Below are 19851 nucleotides of genomic sequence, written 5' to 3'. Positions count from 1 at the left end.
AATAAAAAATAGAAGAACATAAAAAACAGAAAATGCAGGGTTTTTTTAAACAGGAAAATTATTTCAACTGGCACTCTACAAGAGAGGAGTAATGCCAACAGCCAGATAAAAAGGTGCTCTCCATCCAGTTGTTAAGGAAATGAAAAAACTACACTGAATTCTACTATACACCAGAAGAATAGCTAAAATTTTTAAAACTTAAGAGATCATATGTTGACAAGGATGGAGAGAGCTCTCATACACTGCTAGTAGGAAGGGAAAATTATAGTTTGACATGATGTATTATGTATGCATTTATTATGTGTATTTTTTTTCAAGTATAAACTTGAAAGGGGGCAAACTTTTTTTTTTTTTTTTTTGAGACACAGGATTCCCTAAATTGGGGAGGGGCAAAAAGAGAGGGGGTTTTGCTATGTTGCCCAGGTTGGAGTGCAGTAGCTAAACACAAGTGCAATCCCACTACTCTGATCTGCTCTGTTTCCAGCCCGGGCTGGTTCACCCCATCTTAGGCAACCTGGTGGTTCCCAGCTCCCAGGAGGTCACTATATTGATGTGGAACTGAGTGCAGATGCGTGATCAGCAGAGCAACTACAGCCCAGAATTTCTGGGCTCACCTGGTCCTCCCGTCTCAGCTTCCCCAAGTATCTAGAACTACAGGCACATGCCAACTGTATATCTCATGCATGTTTCGGAGTTTTATGGTTTTGTTTTGGGCTTTTTTTTTTTTTTTTTTTGGTCACCCTAACCCTTTCGTTGTTGAAATTAAAAAAAAATAAGAGGGGATCCCTGGGTGGCGCAGCGGTTTGGCACCTGCCTTTGGCCCAGGGCGCAATCCTGGAGACCTGGGATCCAATCCCACGTCGGGCTCCCGTTGCATGGAGCCTGTTTCTCCCTCTGCCTATGTCTCTGCCTCTCCCTCTCTCTCTCTCTCTCTCTCTCTCTGACTACCATAAATAAATTAAAATTTAAAAAAGATAAAAAAGATAAAATTAAAAAAAAAGATATTTTAACACAATAGTGAATGTACAGGGTAAAGGCAAATAATAAAATTAATCTTAAATTAAGTTCCGAGCTGAATGTTTGGGCTTCCAAACTGGGTAATCCAAAACCACTTAAAAACGGGTATGTTCACAGTTTACAGCAATTGGCTTACCAAGTGAGAGAATGGTCAATGTTTTTCCAGCTGAACTTCCAAGGAAATTCTCTCTTCAAGGGCATACTTTGTTACCCTAATTCACTATGCAATCTGGCCAAAACTGAGTTTCCTATGTTTAAGCCTCAATGGTTTTTTTTTTTTTTTTCTTTCCCAATAAGTCTAGGAATAAAAGACTGTGATGTAAGAACAGCAGCTATGATACCTGTCTTTTGTGTATGCTGATGACTTCCTGTCTTAATTCATATTCTGATTTGATTTATGCATGAACACATGTGTGCCCCATAACCCAACAGTTCCAGTACTAGGTACATCCCCAACAAAAATGTATAGAGACAAGAATGTTCACAACAGTTTTATTTCTCAGAGTTTGAAACTAGAAACAATCTAAATGTCCATCAACAGTATAATGAATAAATAAATTATGGTATATTCATGCAATGGAATACTATACAACAATGAAATACTATGCTGTTAAATACAACATGAATGAATCCCACAGATGTAACATTGAGAAAAACAAGCTATCACAAAAGAGCACTGTGCATGATTATAACAAGCAGGCACAAAGAATTTAAGACAGAGCAGAATAGTGGCTTCCTCGGAGTTGTTTAACCACTAGAAGTGGGCATGAGGGAGGCTTCTGGGGCACTAGTAAACCCTGTGGTACTAGTACAGTATTCACGGCACAAAACCCATCAAGGTTCTAAAATTATAATTTGTTCACATGTTGGTATGCAATATTATACTCTTTAAAACTTTACGGGCAGCCTGGGTGGCTCAGCGGTTTAGCGCTGCCTTCAGCCCAGGGCCTGATCCTGGAGACCCTGCATGGGATCGAGTCCCATGTCGGGTTTCCTGCATGAAGCCTGCTTCTCCCTCTGCCTGTGTCTCTGCCTCTGTGTCTCTCATGAATAAATAGAATCTTTAAAACAAAAATTTTTTAATAAAAAAAGTAAAAATAAAACTTTACCTTCAAAAAACTACTCATTGTCCCAGCTCACTGCTACACTCAACAGCAGAAACTCGTCTCTACTGGTCTTTCAGATTCTCCTGTTTCCTTCCCCATCTCCTTTGCTGGTTTACCCCCCCATTATAATCTTCTAAAGTGGAACTGATGCAGAGATGGGCACACCCTGCTCTTGCTTCACACTGTATACTCCAAACAGTTTGTTCTCTAACATGGCTTCAACCATTGGATCAGCAACACTTGTCCTGTTCCATTCCCACTACCATTCCCAATACTACCATTGAGCAGAGGGCGTATAGTACTCAATGCATAGGAGTTTATTTTCTTTACCCTAAACTATGGCAATAGTTCCCTAACTGATCTTCCTTTTAGTATTTTCCACCTTCAATCCACATATCAAACCAAACTTCCTAAAATGCTGTTTTAAACACATCAACCACTAGCCTGTAAACATTAATCCCCTAAACCACTGATAAATTTTAATCTAAACCTGACATTCAAGTTCATCACAATTTACCCCTACTATATCTCCAGTCTTATCTCTTCCTAGTCACTTACCTGCTCTAATTAAAAACCACCACCAAATTTTTTTTTTACCAAATCCATTGTCCACAGTCCTAATTCCAATGCCTTTCATCATAGAACTCCCTGACTAGAATATTCTTTCCTCACCTCTATCTCTGTCTACTCTCCATTCAAGGACCGTATCTCCACTGAACTACTCCCATCCATGTTTATCATTACTTATAATACTGATGGCTGTTATTATTCACTTGGTACTTAATCTTTACCATTGACTCATATGCTTAACGTATATAAATGTAAAATCTCCAGAGAAAAGGACAGTGTTTTATAACTCTTAAATATATAAAAGCAAGTGCTTATTAATACACAGAGGCAGTTGTGTGGTACTAACAATCAGTAATCTGAAGAGATTTTTTAAAATTATAAAAGGAGATAGCCTCTTACCAAATTCATATTGAATACTGTTTTTCTTTATGTAATAATATTTGGTTTATTTAAGCTTACTTTATAAATACTAGAATCGGGCAGCCCCAGTGGCCCATCAGTTTAGTGCTGCCTTCAGCCCAGGGTGTGATCCTGGGGACCAGGATCAAGTCCCACATCGGGCTCCCTGCACAGAGAGCTTGCTTTTCCTTCTGCCTCTCTCTCTCTCTCTCTCTGTCTCTGTCTCTCTCTCTCTGTCTCTAATAAATAAATAACTAAATCTTTTTAAAAAAAATACTAGAATCAGTTAAACAGAAGCAAAGGATATTCATGGACTTTTGGAAAGAGCAGTCCTTGAAAGAACAGACTAGATCTACTTAACACATGCCACAAGAGAAAGAAGCATCAGAATTGAGCAAAAGCATGTGAACTCTAATTAAATAGATTACAGAGGCCTTTCTGGCAGGAAAAAGTCTTTTTTTTTTACTTCATTAAAAAATACCTAAAGCAATATTTGTCAGAAAGTAACCTCTTAAATTAATAAATTAATAAGTAAGTGGATGTAGTTTAGTACTAAACTTATAGAATTTTCTTAACTTGATGTTATCAATTCATGTATTATGCCCAATATAGGTTAGCCTCCTCCAAATGGATAACTGGACGTACAATGTTATTGGTAGTATATGCAACTAACAACTCTTTAAAATTATTCTTAGGAGATAAAAATTGGAAAACTCATTTACATAAATTTGAATGGTTCTATCAACCATTTTTACCATTTCTACAACCACTTCTATACCAATAAGCAAAATAAGATGCTTAGGCCTAGTTGTATAATTTTTTTATTAAACTAAAATAAAGATGGGGCACCTACGTGGCTCAGGTGGTTAAGCGTCTGCCTTTGGCTCAAGTTATGATCCCAGGGTCCTGAAACTGAGCCTCACATCAGCCTTTCTACTCAGCAGGGGGCCTACTTCTCCCTGTCCCTGCCACTCCCCCATTTGTGCTCTATCCCTCCCTCCCTCTGTCAAATAAATAAAATCTTAAAGAATAAAATAAAATAAAATAAAATAAATAACTAGTTTTCATTTTTAAACTGTATATTTTTATATATTATATAAAAAGAGAAATTGATCATTTCTATCTTTACTTTAGAAAAAAACTCAGTCATTGCAGCATTATTTACAATAGTCAAATTATGGAAGCAGCCTAAGTACCTATCCATAGATGAATGGATAAAGATGTGATATATATATACACAAAAAAACATTAGTCATAAAAAGAATGAAATCTTGTCATGTGCAATGACATGGATGGAGCTAGAGAGAATTATGCTAAGTGAAATAAGTCAATCACAGAAAGACAAATAATGTATGATTTCACTCATGTAGAATACAAGAAACAAATCAAATGAACAAAGGGGGAAAAAAAGAGAGACAAACCAAGAAATGGACTCTTAATTATAGAAAACAAACTGATGGCTACCAGAGGGGAGGTGAGTGGGGGGTGAGGGAAAAAGGTGACAAGAATTAAAGAATACACTTATCAGGGAGAGCACTGAGTAATGTGTAGACTTTTTGAATCACTATACTGTACATCTGAAACTAATATAACACTGTACGTTAACTATACTGGCATTAAAATAAAAAACTTAAAAAAAAACCTCAGTCAAACATTTTGTTCTTTGTATCTAAATATATTTTTGTCAACATCTAAAAAGTAAATAATGCATCTTTAGAGCATCCACAAAGCAAATTTTTTAAATAATTACAATTACCTGCCCCATTCTCTTACTTTGACTATAGTCAAATGGCCTGCTATAAAGAAAAGTACAGAAAACAGCATATACAGAACACAACAGAAGAAACAAGTCAGTGCCATACCTGGGTTATTATTAACATTACTTTTGGGTGGTTTCTGAACTGGTTTGGGAAGTGTAGATTCAGTCAAAGCTTTATTAGCAACAGCTTGTTGGGCCTTCTTTATACTGCTTCCTTCGGATTCCCATGTCTGCTCACCAAGACTCAGTTGCACTGAGAACATCTTCAAAAAACATAAAGAGACAAAGAAAACATTTAATTTTTTCAGTAAATAAAATATGGTGACTGAGAGAAAAAAAGATATACCACAGAATCAAAATTTTAGAGTTAGGGATGACCTTACAAGTTATTTATACAAAAATTTTATTCTACCTAGTGAAATAATTTTAAGAGATTGTACCAGATATTGTTCTATCCTAGTCAAAGGCTTAGCAGCAATTCTCAGTGAACATTTTGGGTAGAATAAAGAAGAAATTACCTCCCTAAATAGAATCATATTGTTAATGTCATTCAAATAATCCTTATAAAGCAAACTACAAAGAAGAGAAACTAAGAAAATCCACGAGGCCCTGTCTCTAACACTTATAAAATCTAATTCCTTAAATGTCATACCTAGTACAATCTAGTCAAAGAGTCAGGCAATCCTACCAAATATTATGTCACCAGGAAACTCTCCATCCTCTACAACCAACATTTAATCAGTCACCAAATTCTGTTAATTTTAACCTCAAAAATATTTCTCAAATCTCTCTCTAAAAAAAAAAGAAAAGAAACAAAATAAAACAAAACAAAACAAAAACCCTCAAATCCAATTTATCACCCCAACCAACGCCAGGTTAAAAACTTTTTACTGTTCCCATTGTGGCGTGGCACAAACGTTCCACCTGTCCATCTTCATTTCATAACCACCCTTCCCCTTGTCATCCAAACATTCCATTCACACTATAATTTCCATGTGAACTCAAAACTTATTGTTCACCTTCTAAAATTGAGGTTCAAGACAGAATACACAATGTTTTCCATAGACAGCTTACTACTTTGCAGGAATACAAAGCATTAACCCCAAGGTACTTTTAATTACAAGGAAATAAATGTACATTAAGCAGGAAGGAGGTCAGGTAGAAAATTCCTTGACCAAGTGATTAAAGTTAGCATCATCAATAATCATACAAACTAACATCATTTACCTCCTGATATGATCCAACAAGAAGCATTTAGTATTCTCGGCCAAAAATGTTTAACCTGAACTAATTATAGGAGGAAAAACAGACAAACTAGATTATGGTATATTCTGTAAGACAACTGGTCTAAACTCTTCAAAAATGTCAATGTCACAAGAGGAAAAGAACATACCATAATCTAGATTTGTCTGGTTTTCCCCCTCCACGATTAATCTGTATGATTTAACCTTTCCTGCCTCCGACTTTTCTAGATGTCACCATTTTCCTAGGCTCATAGGCACCTTTGAATGGTCTTCCTTGTCTCCATTTCTCTCTCCATTCTCACCTCCATCCATTTATCAAACTACTGACTCAACTTCAAAAATAGTTTTCAGGTCTGGCCTCCTCACTTTATACTCTTTGCCTATATCTTAGCCAAGAATATCAACCTATCTCCCCTACACTACTATAAGACCATCCTAGCATCATTCCCTTAACCTAAGACATTCCCATTCAATCTATCCTTACCACCACAACATGAACATTCTATAAATTACGAATGTATCTAAGTCAATCCTCTGCTTTTCTGAAACTTCTCTACAGGATTCCACTAGCTTATTGTACACCTAAAACTAATACAATGTTATATGTCAATTATATCTCATTTAAACTGGAGAAAATAAAAAGAATCCCACTACAATAAAAATTTAATAATTTTAATAAGGAATCCTGGCAGACATTGTGAGTTTAAATGGTACCTTTACATCTACAATGTGCAAAAGTTAGGAAAGCTACCTATTCCTGTTCCTTGTTTCTTTAATAAACCAGGACTAAAAAGAACACACAGGATTTTTGTGAAAATTAAAACAAAATGATGCAAATGCTCCCATTTAAAAGGTAGAGATTGCCAAATTCGATAAAAAAACAAAATCCAACTACACACTACTTACAAGTAATGCACTTCAACTATAAAGACAATAGAAAAAATGTATCATGTTAACATAAATTAATGAAAAATCAGAATGGCTATGTTAATATCAAACAAAGTAGATTTTGGAGTAAATATTAATGCCAGTGATAACAAAGGTCATTTCTTATGGATAAAGGGGCCAATTAATCAAGAAGATGTAACAATCTGGAATGTTCAGTCAACTAATACACAGCTTCAAAATATATGAAGCAAAAACTAATGGAAATGCAAAGAGAAGTAAAAAATCCAAAATTTACATAAGAAATTCAATGCCCCTTCTCCTCTTAATAAGTGATAGAACAATTAACAAGCAATCACAAAGAATATAGTAGACATAAACATACTATAAACCAACAAAACCTGATGGACATTTTTAGAACTCTCCAACCAAAAAGAACAGAAAATACATTTGTTCTCAATTTCTCAAAAAACATTCACCAAGACAGAAGATATTCTGGACCATAAAACAAGTCTCAATAAATTCAAAGGATTCAGTGATGCAAAGTATGTGTTCTGACCACAATGGAATTAAGTTAGAAACTAATAAGAGAAAAATCTCTGGAAAATCTACACACATTTGGAAACTAAATAATACATTTCTAAACAACTCATAAGTAAAAGACTAAATCAAAAGGGAAATTAGAAGGTATTTTAAACTGAATAAAAACGAAATACTACATCCTAGAAGGAAACACTAAAATAGTACATAGTACTAAGAGGAAATTTCAAGCACTGAATGCCTATTTTAGAAAGAAATAAGGTCTCAAATAAGTTAACTTCAACTTCGATCTTAAGAAACTAGAAAAAAAAGAGCAAATTTTTCTCTTAGAAGAGAAGAACTCTTAGAAGTTACAGGGGCACCTGGGTGGCTTAGTCAGTTAAGCATCCAACTCTTGATTTCAGCTCAGGTCATGATTTCAAGGTTGTGAGATTAAGCCCCACCCACATTGGGCTCTGTGCTCAGTGAGGAATCGGGATTCAGTTTAGGATTCTCTCTCTGCCTCCACCCCTCACGTGCACATATGTACATGCACACACTCTCTCTAATAAGTAAATCTTTATTTTTAAAAATCTGAAATTAATAGGAAAAAAAGTAATAAAGTAAAAGCAAATATTAATGGAATAGAAAATAAAATCAATAAAACCAAGGGCTGCTTCTTTACAGAGATCAATAAAATTCATAAACCTACAGCCAGACTAATCTTGGGGGGTGGGGGAAGAGACGTAAATTACTAGTATCAGAAAATGAGAGAAATGACATCACTCTAGAGTCCTGAAGTATTAAAAAGATAACAAGGGGCAGCCCTGGTGGCTCAGCGGTTTAGCGCCGCCTTCAGCCCAGGGTGTGATCCTGGAGACCATGGGTCAAGTCCCATGTCGGGCTCCCTGCATGGAGCCTGCTTCTCCCTCTGCCAGTGTCTCTGCCTCTCTCTCTCTGTCTCTGTCTCTCTCTCTGCATCTCTCATGGATAAATAAAATCTTAAAAAAAAAAAAAAAAAGATAACAAGGGAGTGTTTTTAACAACTTCATGGGAATAAACTCAACAATTTAAATTCTGTGAAAGAACACAATTACTAAAGCTCATTCAAGAAGAAATAAGTAACCTGAATAGTCCTATGTATGTTAAAGAAATTGAATCTGCAGTTTAAAATCTTTCCACAAAGAAAGCTCCAAGCCCATTGGTTTCAATGATAAATTCTACTAAATATTTAAGGAAGAAATAATACCAGTTCACACAACCTCTTCCTCAAAAAAGGTAAGACACTAGGGAAAACAATACAAGTCAAAACTATCCACCAATATCTCTCATAAAGATAAAAGTTAAAAATCCTTCACAAAATATTAAATAAGGAATGCAAATCGGGGCAGCCACTCTGGAAAACAGTATGGAGGTTCCTCAAACATTTAAAAATACAGCTGCCCAATGATCCATTTTGTATTTACCCAAAGAATACAAAAATACTAATTCAAAAGGATACATGTACTCCAATGTTTATAGCAGCATTATCTACAATAACCAAATTTTGAAAACAAACTTCCCATCAACTGATAACTAGAGAAAGAAGATGTGGTTTAAAAAAAAGAAGAAGAAGAAGAAGAAGACCCATAGGCTAGAGGTAGATCTCTGAACAGAAACTTGGCAGGCCAGAAAAGAGTGGCACAATATATTCAACATGCTAAATGGGAAAAATCTGCCAAGATTTTTCTATCCAATGAATAGAATATTCAAGAAATATTAATAGCCAAGAATATTCTATCTAATGAGGCTATCATTCAGAATAGAAAGAAACATAAAGACTTACCCAGACAAACAAAGATTAAAGAAGTTCATGACCACTAAACCAGTGCTGCAAGCAATAGTAATGGGAACTCTTTGAGTGGAAAGACGAAAAGTGACAAAGAAAGGAACAGAGAAAATCTCCAGAAACAATGACAAAACAAGTAATAAAATGGTATTAAATACATATCTGTGAATAATTACTCTGAAGGGAAATGGACTAAATGCTCCAATCAAAAGAGATAGGGTATCAGTATGGATAAAAAAAAAAAACAAGACCCATCTATACAATGCCTACAAGAGACTCATTTTAAACCTAAAAGACACCTGCAGATTGAAAGTGAAGGGATGGAGAAACATTTATCATGAAAATGGATACCAAAAGAAAGCTGGAGTAGCAATACTTACATCCGACAAACTTGACTTTAAACCAAATATTGTAATGAGATGAAGAAGGGAACTATATCATAATAAAGTGGACTATCTAACAAGAAAATCTAACAACTGTAAACATTTATGCCCCCAACATGGAAGCACCCATAGAACAATAACAAACATAAAGGAACTCAATACGAGAATAGTAAGGGACTTTAACACCCACTTACAGCAATGGACAGATCATCTAAGAAAATTAACAAGGAAACAATGGTTTTGAATGACACACTGGACCAGATGGGACTTCACAGATAAATTCAGAACATTTCATCCTAAAGTTGCAGAATATATATTCAAGTGCACATGAAACATTCTCCAGTATAGATCACATGCTAGGTCAAAAACCAGGCCAACAAGTACAAAAAGATTGAGATCGTACCATGCATATCTCCTGACCACAAAACTGAAATTTGAAATCAACCACAAGAAAAATTTGGAAAGACCACAAACACATGGAGGTTACACAACATGCTTCTAAACAATGAATGTGTCAATCAGGACGTCAAAGAAGAAATTAAAAAAAAAAATACATGGAAACATGAAAATGAAAACACAATGGTCCAAAACATTTCAGATGCAGCAAAAGCAGTCCTAGGAGGAAAGTATATAGCAATACAGGCCTACCTCAAGAAGCAAGAAAAATCTAAAATACAGAGCCTAATCTTACACCTACAGGAGCTAGAAAAAGAACAAATGAAGCCTTAAAGCCAGCACAAGAGGGAAAATAATAAAGTTTAGAGCAAAAGTAAATGATACAAAAATTTTTTTTAAAAGCAATAGATCAATGAAACCAGAAGCTGGTTCTTTGAAAATATTAATAAAATTGATAAACAGCTGGCCAGAGTCATCAAAAAGAAAAAAAGACCTAAATAAAAATCACAAATGAGAGAAATCACAACCAACATCACAGAAATACAGGCAATTATAAAAGAATATTATGAAAAACTATATGCCAACAAAGTGGACAACCTGAAGAAATAAGTAAATTCCTAGAAACATATCAACTACCAAAATGGAAGAAACAGAAAACTTGAACAAACTGATAACCAGCAAAGAAACTGAATTAGTAATAAAAAATCTAACAAAATAAAAGGTCCAGGGCCAGATGGCTCACAGGTGAATTCTACCAAACATTTAAAGAACATCAGTACCAAAAAGTAAAAATAGAAAACTTCCAAACTCATTCTATGAGGCCAGCATCACTCTGATATTGAGACAAAGACTCCCCTAAAAAAAGAGAACTACAGGCCAATTTGCCTTATGAACACAGATGCAAATATTCTCAATAAAATATTAGCAAATCAAATCCAGCAGTACATTAAAAGACTCATTCACCACGATCAAGTGGGATATAGTTCTGTTTGCAAGGGTGGTTCAATATTCACAAATCAATCAACATGATACACCACAACAATAAAAGGATAAAAGCCATATAATCCTTTCAACAGATGCAGAAAAAACATCTGATAAAGTACAACATCCATTCATGATAAAAGCACTCAACAAAGCAGGGTTAGAGGAAACACCATAAAGGTCATCTACAAAAAAACCCACAGCCAATATCATCCTCAATAGGGAAAAATTGAGCTCATTTCTTCTATGGTCAGCAACAAGACTGGAATGTCCACTCTCACCAGTGTTATTTAATATAGTCCTGGAAGTCCTAGCCTCAGTAATCAGACAACACAAAGAAATAAAAGGTATGCAAATCAGCAAGTAAGAAGTTAAACTTTCACTATTTGCAGACGACATGACACTCTACATAGAAAACCCAAAAGAGGGATCCTTGGGTGGCGCAGCGGTTTGGCGCCTGCCTTTGGCCCAGGGCGCGATCCTGGAGACCCGGGATCGAATCCCACGTCAGGTTCCCGGTGCATGGAGCCTGCTTCTCCCTCTGCCTGTGTCTCTGCCTCTCTCTCTCTCTCTCTCTGTATGACTATCATAAATAATAATAAAAAAAAAAAAAAAAAGAAAACCCAAAAGACTTCACCACAGAATTGCTAGAACTGATATACAAATTCAGTAAAGTCGCACAATACAAAACCAATGTACAGAAATCTGTTGCATTTCTCTATATCAATGAAGCAGCAGCAGAAGAAATCAAGGAAACAATCCCATTTACAATTGCACCAAAAGCCATAAGATACCTAGAAATAAACCGGACCAAAGAGGTAAAAGATCTGTACACTGAAAACTACGAACCACTGATAAAAAAAAAATGAAGAGGACACAAAGAAATGGAAAAACATTCCATCCTTATGGACAGGAAGAACAAATACTGTTAAAATTATGTTTATAGAGATCCCTGGGTGGCTCAGCAGTTTAGCGTCTGTCTTCAGCCCAGGGCATGGATCCTGGAGACCCGGGAATAGAGTCACACGTGTCTGTTTCTGCCTGTGTCTCTGCCTGTTTCTTTCTATGTCTCTCATGAATCAATGAATCAATCTTTTAAAAAAAATTATGTTTATACTATCCCAAGCAATCAACACATTTAATGCAATCCCTATCCAAGAAAACCCAGCATTTTTCACAGAGCTAGAACAAACAATCCTAAAATTTGTATGGAACCACAAAAGACCCTGAATGGCCAAAGAAACCTTTTAAAAGAAAAGCAAAGTTGGAGGCATCCCAATTCCGGAGTTCAAGTTATATTACAAAGCTGCAATAATCAAGATAGTATGGTACTGGCATAAAAACAGACAGATCAACAAAACAGAATAGAAAACTCAGAAATGAACCCACAACTGTATGGTCAACTAATCTTTGACAAAGGAAAGAATATCCAATGGGAAAAAGACCATCTCTTCAACAAGTGGAGTTGGGAAAACTGGTCAACAACATGCAGAAGAATGAAAGTGGACCACTTGCTTACACTAAATACAAAAGTAAATTCAAAATGGATAAAAGACCTAACTGTGAAACAGGAAACCATCAAAAACCTAGAGGAGGACACAGGCAGTAACCTCTTTGACATCAATCGTTGCAACATCTCACTAGATGTATCTCCTGAGGCAAGGGAAATAAAAGCAAAAATAAACTATTGGGACTTCATCAAAATAAAAACCTTCTGCACAATGAAGTAGACAGTCAACAAAACTGAAAGGTAAGATATGGAATGGGAGAAGATATTCGTAAATTGCATATCTAATAAAGGGTTAATTTCCAAAATATATAAAGAACTTAAAAAACTCAACACACAAAAAACAAATCATCCAGTTAAAAATGAGCAAAAGATGATGAAGAGACATTTTTCCAAAGAAGACCTACAGATGGCCAACAGACACATGAAAAGATGCTCAACATCATTCATCATCAGGGAAATAGAAATCAAAATCACAATAAAATATCATTTCACACCAGTGAGAAGGGCTAAAATGAACAACATAGTTAACAACAGGTGTTGGCAGTGATGCAGAGAAAGGGAACCCTCTTACACTGTTGATGGGAATGCAAACTGGTGCAGCCACTCTCAAAAACAGTATGGAGGATCCTCAAAAAGTTAAATATAGAACTACCCTACAATCCAGCAATTGCACTACTAGGTATTTACACAAATGATACAAAAATACTAATTCGAAAGGGTACAAACATCCCAGTGTTTACAGCAGCACTATCTATAATAGCCAAATCATGGTAAGAGCCCAAATATTCATCAACTGATGAATGGATGAAGATGTGGAAGATACACACGCATACACACACAGAATGGAATATAAAGCAGCCATAGAAAAAGAATGAGGGATTCCTGGGTGGCTCAGTGGTTTGGCACCTGCCTTTGGCCCAGGGCGCGGTCCTGAAGTCCTGGGATCGAGTCCCATGTCAAGCTCCCTGCATAGAGCCTGCTTCTCCCTCTGCCTGTGTCTCTGCCTCTCTCTTTCTCTTTCTGTGTCTATCATGAATAAATAAATAAATAAATCTAAAAAAAAAAAAGAATGAAATCTTGCCATTTAACAAGAGTAGAGCTAGAGGGATCCCTGGGTGGCGCAGCGGTTTGGCGCCTGCCTTTGGCCCAGGGCGCGATCCTGGAGACCCGGGGTCGAATCCCACATCAGGCTCCCGGTGCATGGAGCCTGCTTCTCCCTCCGCCTGTCTCTCTCTCTCTCTCTCTCTCTCTCTGTGACTATCATAAATAAATAAAAAATTAAAAAAAAAAAAAATTTAAGAGTAGAGCTAGAAAGTATAATCCTAAGTGAAGTAAGAGAAAAGATAAATACTAAATTATTTCACTCATGTGGAATTTAAGAAACAAAACAAATGAACAAAGGGGGAAAAAAGAAAGAGGGAGGCAAACCAGGAAACAGACTCTCAACTATAGAAAACAAACTGATGGTTACCAGTGGGGAAGTGGGGAGATGGGTAAAAGGATTAAGGAGGACACTTGTAATGAGCACCAGGTGTTGTATGAGAGTGCTGAATCACTATATTGTACACCTGAAACTATTATTATGCTGTATGTTAACTAATTGGAATTTAAATAAAAGCTTTAAAAATATATTAACAAATGGAATCCATCATATAGAAATGAGCTAATACATTATAACCAAATGTTTTATCCTAGAAATGAAAGAGTACATTCTACATTTGAGAATCAATGTAATTCACAAAACTGAGATTAAAAACAGAAAAAACATATATTACCATCTCAATCAATGTAGAACTCCATGACAAAAATCAACATCTAGTCATTAAAAATTCTCAGTAATGTTATGTAGAAAGGAATTTCTTCAGTCTGTTTAAGGGCATCTACAAAAAAGGTACATCTAACATCATCATTAATGGGGGGAACTTGAAATGATTGCCCATAAGATGAGGAGTAAGTTGAGAGACATTTGCTCTCATCACTTCTATTCAACAATGCACTGTAAATTCTAGACAATGCAATCAGGCAAGAGAAATAAATAAAAGACATTAAGATTGGAAAGTAGGATTTAGGGGTGCCTGGGTGGTTCAGTGGTTGAGCGTCTGCCTTTGGCTTAGGTTGTGATCCCAGGGTCTTAGGATCGAGTCCCCAGGGGGAGCCTGATTCTCCCTCTGCCTATGTCTCTACCTCTGTGTCTTTCATGAAAAAATAAATAAAACCTTAAAAAAATGTAGGATTTAAAATGGTCTTTATTCATAAATGACATGTAGAACCCCCAACAAACCCTAAGAAGGAATTTTTTTAAAAGCTACTAGAACTGATGAGTTTATTAGTAAAACTAATACTTACAGAATACTACATCAATACACAAAAATTAGTGTATTTTATACAGTAGCAAAAATCAGTAAGAACAAGAAACTAAAAAAATAAAATAAAAAAACAAGAAACTGAAATTTAAAAAACATGACCACTGACAACAGCATCAAAAACATGAAAACTTGGGATGCCTGGGTGGCTAGACGGTTGGGTGGATGGCTCAGAATGTGATCCCAGAGTTCTGGGGTCAAGTCCCACATCGGGCTTCCTGCATGGAGACTCCTCCCTCTGCCTATGTCTCTGCCTCTCTCTCTCTCTGTGTCTCTCATGAATGAATGAATGAGTAAATAAATAAATAAAATCTTTTTAAAAACTAAAACACAGATAATTCTAAAGACATAAAATACTTGACTACTGAAAACTATAAATGTTGAGAGAAATTAAATAATATCTAAATAATCTAAATCTAAATGTATCTAAATAAATGAGAGATACTTTGTTCATGTGTTGGAAGGCTCAATTTTTCTACAATGTTAATTTGCTTCAAATTGAGCTATAGATTCATGTCAGGCAGTTCTCTTCAAATCCCAGCACAGTGTTTTATAGAAAGGACAAGGTGACTTTAAATTCACATAAAAATGCAAAATGAAAGAGAACAAAATTAAAGGGCTACTATTACCAGATTTCAAAAATTATAAAGCTACTATAAAGGAAACAGCACAGCATTTGCATAAAGATGAGAAAATCAAGAGAACGAAAGAGACTTCAGAAATAAACATATACATGGATAGCTGATCTTTGACAAAGGCACATGGCAAAGAAAGGATAATCTCAACAACTGGACATCTATTTGCAAAAAAATAAATAAGCCTTGCTCCATATCTCATATAACATACAAAAATTAACACAAAATGGCAATTAGATCTAAATCTAAGACATAAATGTATGATATAAATGTAAGACTTAAAGCAATAAAATATCTAGAAAAAACAGGAGAAAATCTTACGATCTTTGATGAGGCAAAGCTTTCTTAGACTTGATACCAAAAGTACAGCTACACAGGGAACAAATGGATAAATTGGCATTTACCAGTATTAACAACTACTGCTCTCTAAAGGCACTATTAAAAAAAGAAAAGATAAACCATACAGTAGGAGGAAATAACTGCCAAACATTTATCTCATAAAGACTTGTATCCACAATACCCAAAGAGAGACATCAGAGAAGACACCAAAGTAGGAAGCTCCAATGACGGAAAAGTGCGTGTGATGTAGAAAATACTCAACAGATATATTACCAAAGATTTTTTTAATCCTATATACTACTAACAAGCAATGATATAATTACCTGGGTACCCCCATCATCAACATAGTTGCTAGGAATTTATAAATCATCATTCCATGACACTACACTAGAACAGATATATTTCTCAAACTACAGATGAGAAAATTTTAAACTCTAAATTATTTGCTCAAGGCCACATGAGCTGGATAAAGCAGGCAAAGATAAGCTTGACAAATCTAGCTAGGATTAAAGGAAAAAAAGACTATTTGGCTTCAAGGCCACTTGATGATACTGTCTCCCTCAGTAATATCTATTCCAAGGTAAACATTCTCAGAGTACAGCTACTGGAGCTTTCTTAACACTCACCCATACTGACAACTATGCAAAATAGGGAAATAGAGGAAAAAGAAGAAAATACCATTTTTTGTTCTTTCTGGTTCTCTTTCTTACATTCTACATTATGACAGCCTTCTTCAGGGATTTGAAAAGTCAAAACAACAATGCATAAAAAAAAAAAAGAACTGTCTTTAGGTACCTAGGAGATATAGTAATGTCACATCAATATAATCGTTACCAAATTACTTCAGAGTTCAACCTGAAAGTGATCAAAAAAACAAAAGAGGGCAAGGAAAATGTTACAATTTTTTATTTAATAGTCACATGTTAAAATTTGTCATAAATTGTTCAGATTCTATAAGGCTTGGTGTTGAGGAAAGAAGTATGTAAACATAAGATAGATCACTACTTCCCATCAACAAGTATGCATGAAAAGATAATTCTATACCACTCTGAGGAAATTATCTTATGTTTCTCAACTCTAGATGCAGATTTGAGTCATCTGAGAGCTTAAAAAAAATCCTAATGTCTAGGCCTCACCCAAGACCGATCAAATTAGAATCTCTGCAGGTAAGACTCAGGCATAAGCTTCCTTGGGGATTTCAATGAACAGTCAAGGTTGAGAACCACTACTCTAAGTGTTTGTGTATATGTAACATAAAAACATATATACCCAGTATGTAAACTGTCATGTAACTGATTAATCTCCCAAGAAAATAAATGAGTTGGAGCTAGGTTTAAATTATTCATGCCAGAGATAATAATTTATTTCATTAAAATACAGTGTATGTCTCCAAATCACTAATAGACATACATGAATGAAAATGATTTTGCTTTCCACAAAAGGGATCCAGACCTAGCCAATTAATACTAACATTAATAATTAATATTAGACTCATAAATGTTTTATTTCATTCAAAAATGCTAATTATTCTACTACTCACTATTTAAAAAATGAGCTACAGGCTAACTAAGGTGGTCTATGACCAAAGTACCCAGAACAATAAGTACAATAAGGGTTGGCAAAGGGATCCCTAAATCTCCTTAAAAACTCAAGGGATTCCTGGGACTATCTAGAAATCTAAATGGACTACAACAAACCTGATCCATTAGAAAGGGAAACTGATGACATAGAAGAAAGGCAGAGGTAAGGAGGGAAGCAGAGGGAAAGTTGGAGGAATAGCCTTGAAAAAGTTAGAGGAGCTGGGATTTAGTACAGAAATAGAGGAGTTTGGCCCTACAAGCAGTCCATCCATAATGCAAAAGGGACAGCAGGGTTTAGATTTAGGTTGGGATTTGACCAAGCAAGTGTTAACCAAGGGGAGCAAGACTGCTGAGGGTATACAGAAGGCAAATGGAATTTAAGCTGGATAAGAACCATGTGAGGACTGAGGGGAGCAAGAAATAGTAAATAGTAAAAGGGAGGTAGAAACAATGGATCTGTGGTGTGGAAGAACTACTGAAGTTAAACTAATAGAGGGAATGGAGGCAAATGGAATTTAAGCTGGATAAGAACCATGTGAGGACTGAGGGGAGCAAGAAATAGTAAATAGTAAAAGGGAGGTAGAAACAATGGATCTGTGGTGTGGAAGAACTACTGAAGTTAAACTAATAGAGGGAATGAACTAGAAAGTTAGGCAGTCTCAGAGAGAGATGAATCCTTGAGATTAAAATCATGGAGGGTCTTCCAGTTACTGGTTATGATAAAGTCAAGAATATGATCACAGGAATGAGTGGATAGAGAAGAGTGGAAGCAAGATACCAACAGAAGTGCAAGAAACTGAAATGTCAGCATGTTGGAGCAATGATCTACTTAGTGAAATCACCAAAAATTAAAACATGATGAGTGAGAGTAAAAGTGAAGCATGAGAAATGTGATGGAACCACCCAGAGATCAACAAATGACTACCGGGAGGTGATGTGGGATCAATCTATTAACATGAAATTCCACACTGGGGAGTCATCTCCAGGAAGAATTCTTGGAATTAGAACTGAGGAGCCAAGAAGACAGATCCTATAGGAACCATAAAAATACAGAAGAACAAAATACTAACCCTAAAAAAAAGCTCAGTCTAGTACAATAGTGATGACCAACATATATCATGTACAGCACAGCAATGACTATACAGGAGGAAAGCAGGTACTGCTGAAGGCCCAGTGGATGGATCAGAGAAGATACACAGAGGTTTAGAAGATGTGACACGTGAGCTGAGTTTCAAAAATGAGTAAGAATAAAAAGACCTTCAAGACGAAGAGACAGTACAATATAGGCAAAGCAGAGAGATGTAAAAAAAAAACATGAAACATTCTAAAAAATACAAACAGTTCAACATGATTAAGGTCAGAAAGAGAATGAATATGAAATGAATATGGATTAATGGGTATAAAAGAGAGTCAGGATAAATGACCTAACAGGTAGACCAAGGCCACAACTTTTTTCTCTACACAAATAATGTTATGAACAAATTAAACCAGAAATCCTTCTTCAAGTCTCTAATAAGGAACAAAATTAACAGATTTCAATTTCATCTTATCTCCCTTACTTAGAAGGAAGTATTAGAAAACAATTCAATAATCCAATAGCCATTGCTTTATACAGATTAGTGAACTTTTAGAGAATCAATTGCTTCAACATAACAAAAATTTATGATCATTATCATAACCTCCAATCCAAGATTAAAAATGTACCATGGAAATTTGTGTACAACTGAGACTTTTTAAAACATATGAATAAGCTCAAACATAAATGAGTTAATTATAGACTTGTAACATGTATATATATAAACATATGTAGGAGGCTATATATAAATATAAGCTGCTTTTCCACTTAAGAGAACAATATTACAAATGAATGCATAAATAACAATACTGGTACATACAACTTTTATAAATAATGAAATTTATAATTCCATGTCACACTGGAAAAGATGTCTCAGTAGGTAACTGTTGTTATATTTACTCTGTGTTCATTTTTACATTAGCAGTTATAATTTAATGGAAAAAACATTGCTCTTGGGAGCCAAAAAACACATATTCAAGTGCTGGCACAGGCACTTATGAGCTATTATTAAGCAAGTCACTGAACTTTTCAGTGCCTGAGTTAATTTACAAAACAGAAATCAAAATCCACATTTCATGATTTGTTAAAGTTTTTCTGAAGTACTATACCTGAAGGAGCTTTGTAAACAATGATGAGCTATAAAATTGTTTAGTTACAGACTTGTAAATATTATTAATATAAAACTAAAAGCCTGCAGGTAATCTGCTGCCCCTCCCCCCACACACAATGAAGCACAATTAAAACCTGAGATGATAAATCTG

At 35.4% G+C, this 19851-nt stretch overlaps 1 protein-coding gene across 21 annotated transcripts in view; it reads right to left on the bottom strand.

Annotated features, from left to right (window-relative positions):
* STAU2 (staufen double-stranded RNA binding protein 2) overlaps window positions 1-19851 on the bottom strand; it is a 297168-nt gene that overhangs the window by 239358 nt on the left and 37959 nt on the right. For all 21 annotated transcript variants that reach the window (XM_041769208.1, XM_041769206.1, XM_041769188.1 and 18 more), the window contains one exon: window positions 4955-5114. In XM_041769208.1, the coding sequence (XP_041625142.1) occupies window positions 4955-5114 (160 nt within the window). The remainder of the gene's footprint in view (window positions 1-4954; window positions 5115-19851) is intronic.

This window comes from Vulpes lagopus, chromosome 9 (genome assembly GCF_018345385.1).
Source record: "Vulpes lagopus strain Blue_001 chromosome 9, ASM1834538v1, whole genome shotgun sequence".
Taxonomy (NCBI): Eukaryota; Metazoa; Chordata; class Mammalia; order Carnivora; family Canidae; genus Vulpes; species Vulpes lagopus.
This window is presented reverse-complemented; position numbering and strand designations above follow the sequence as displayed.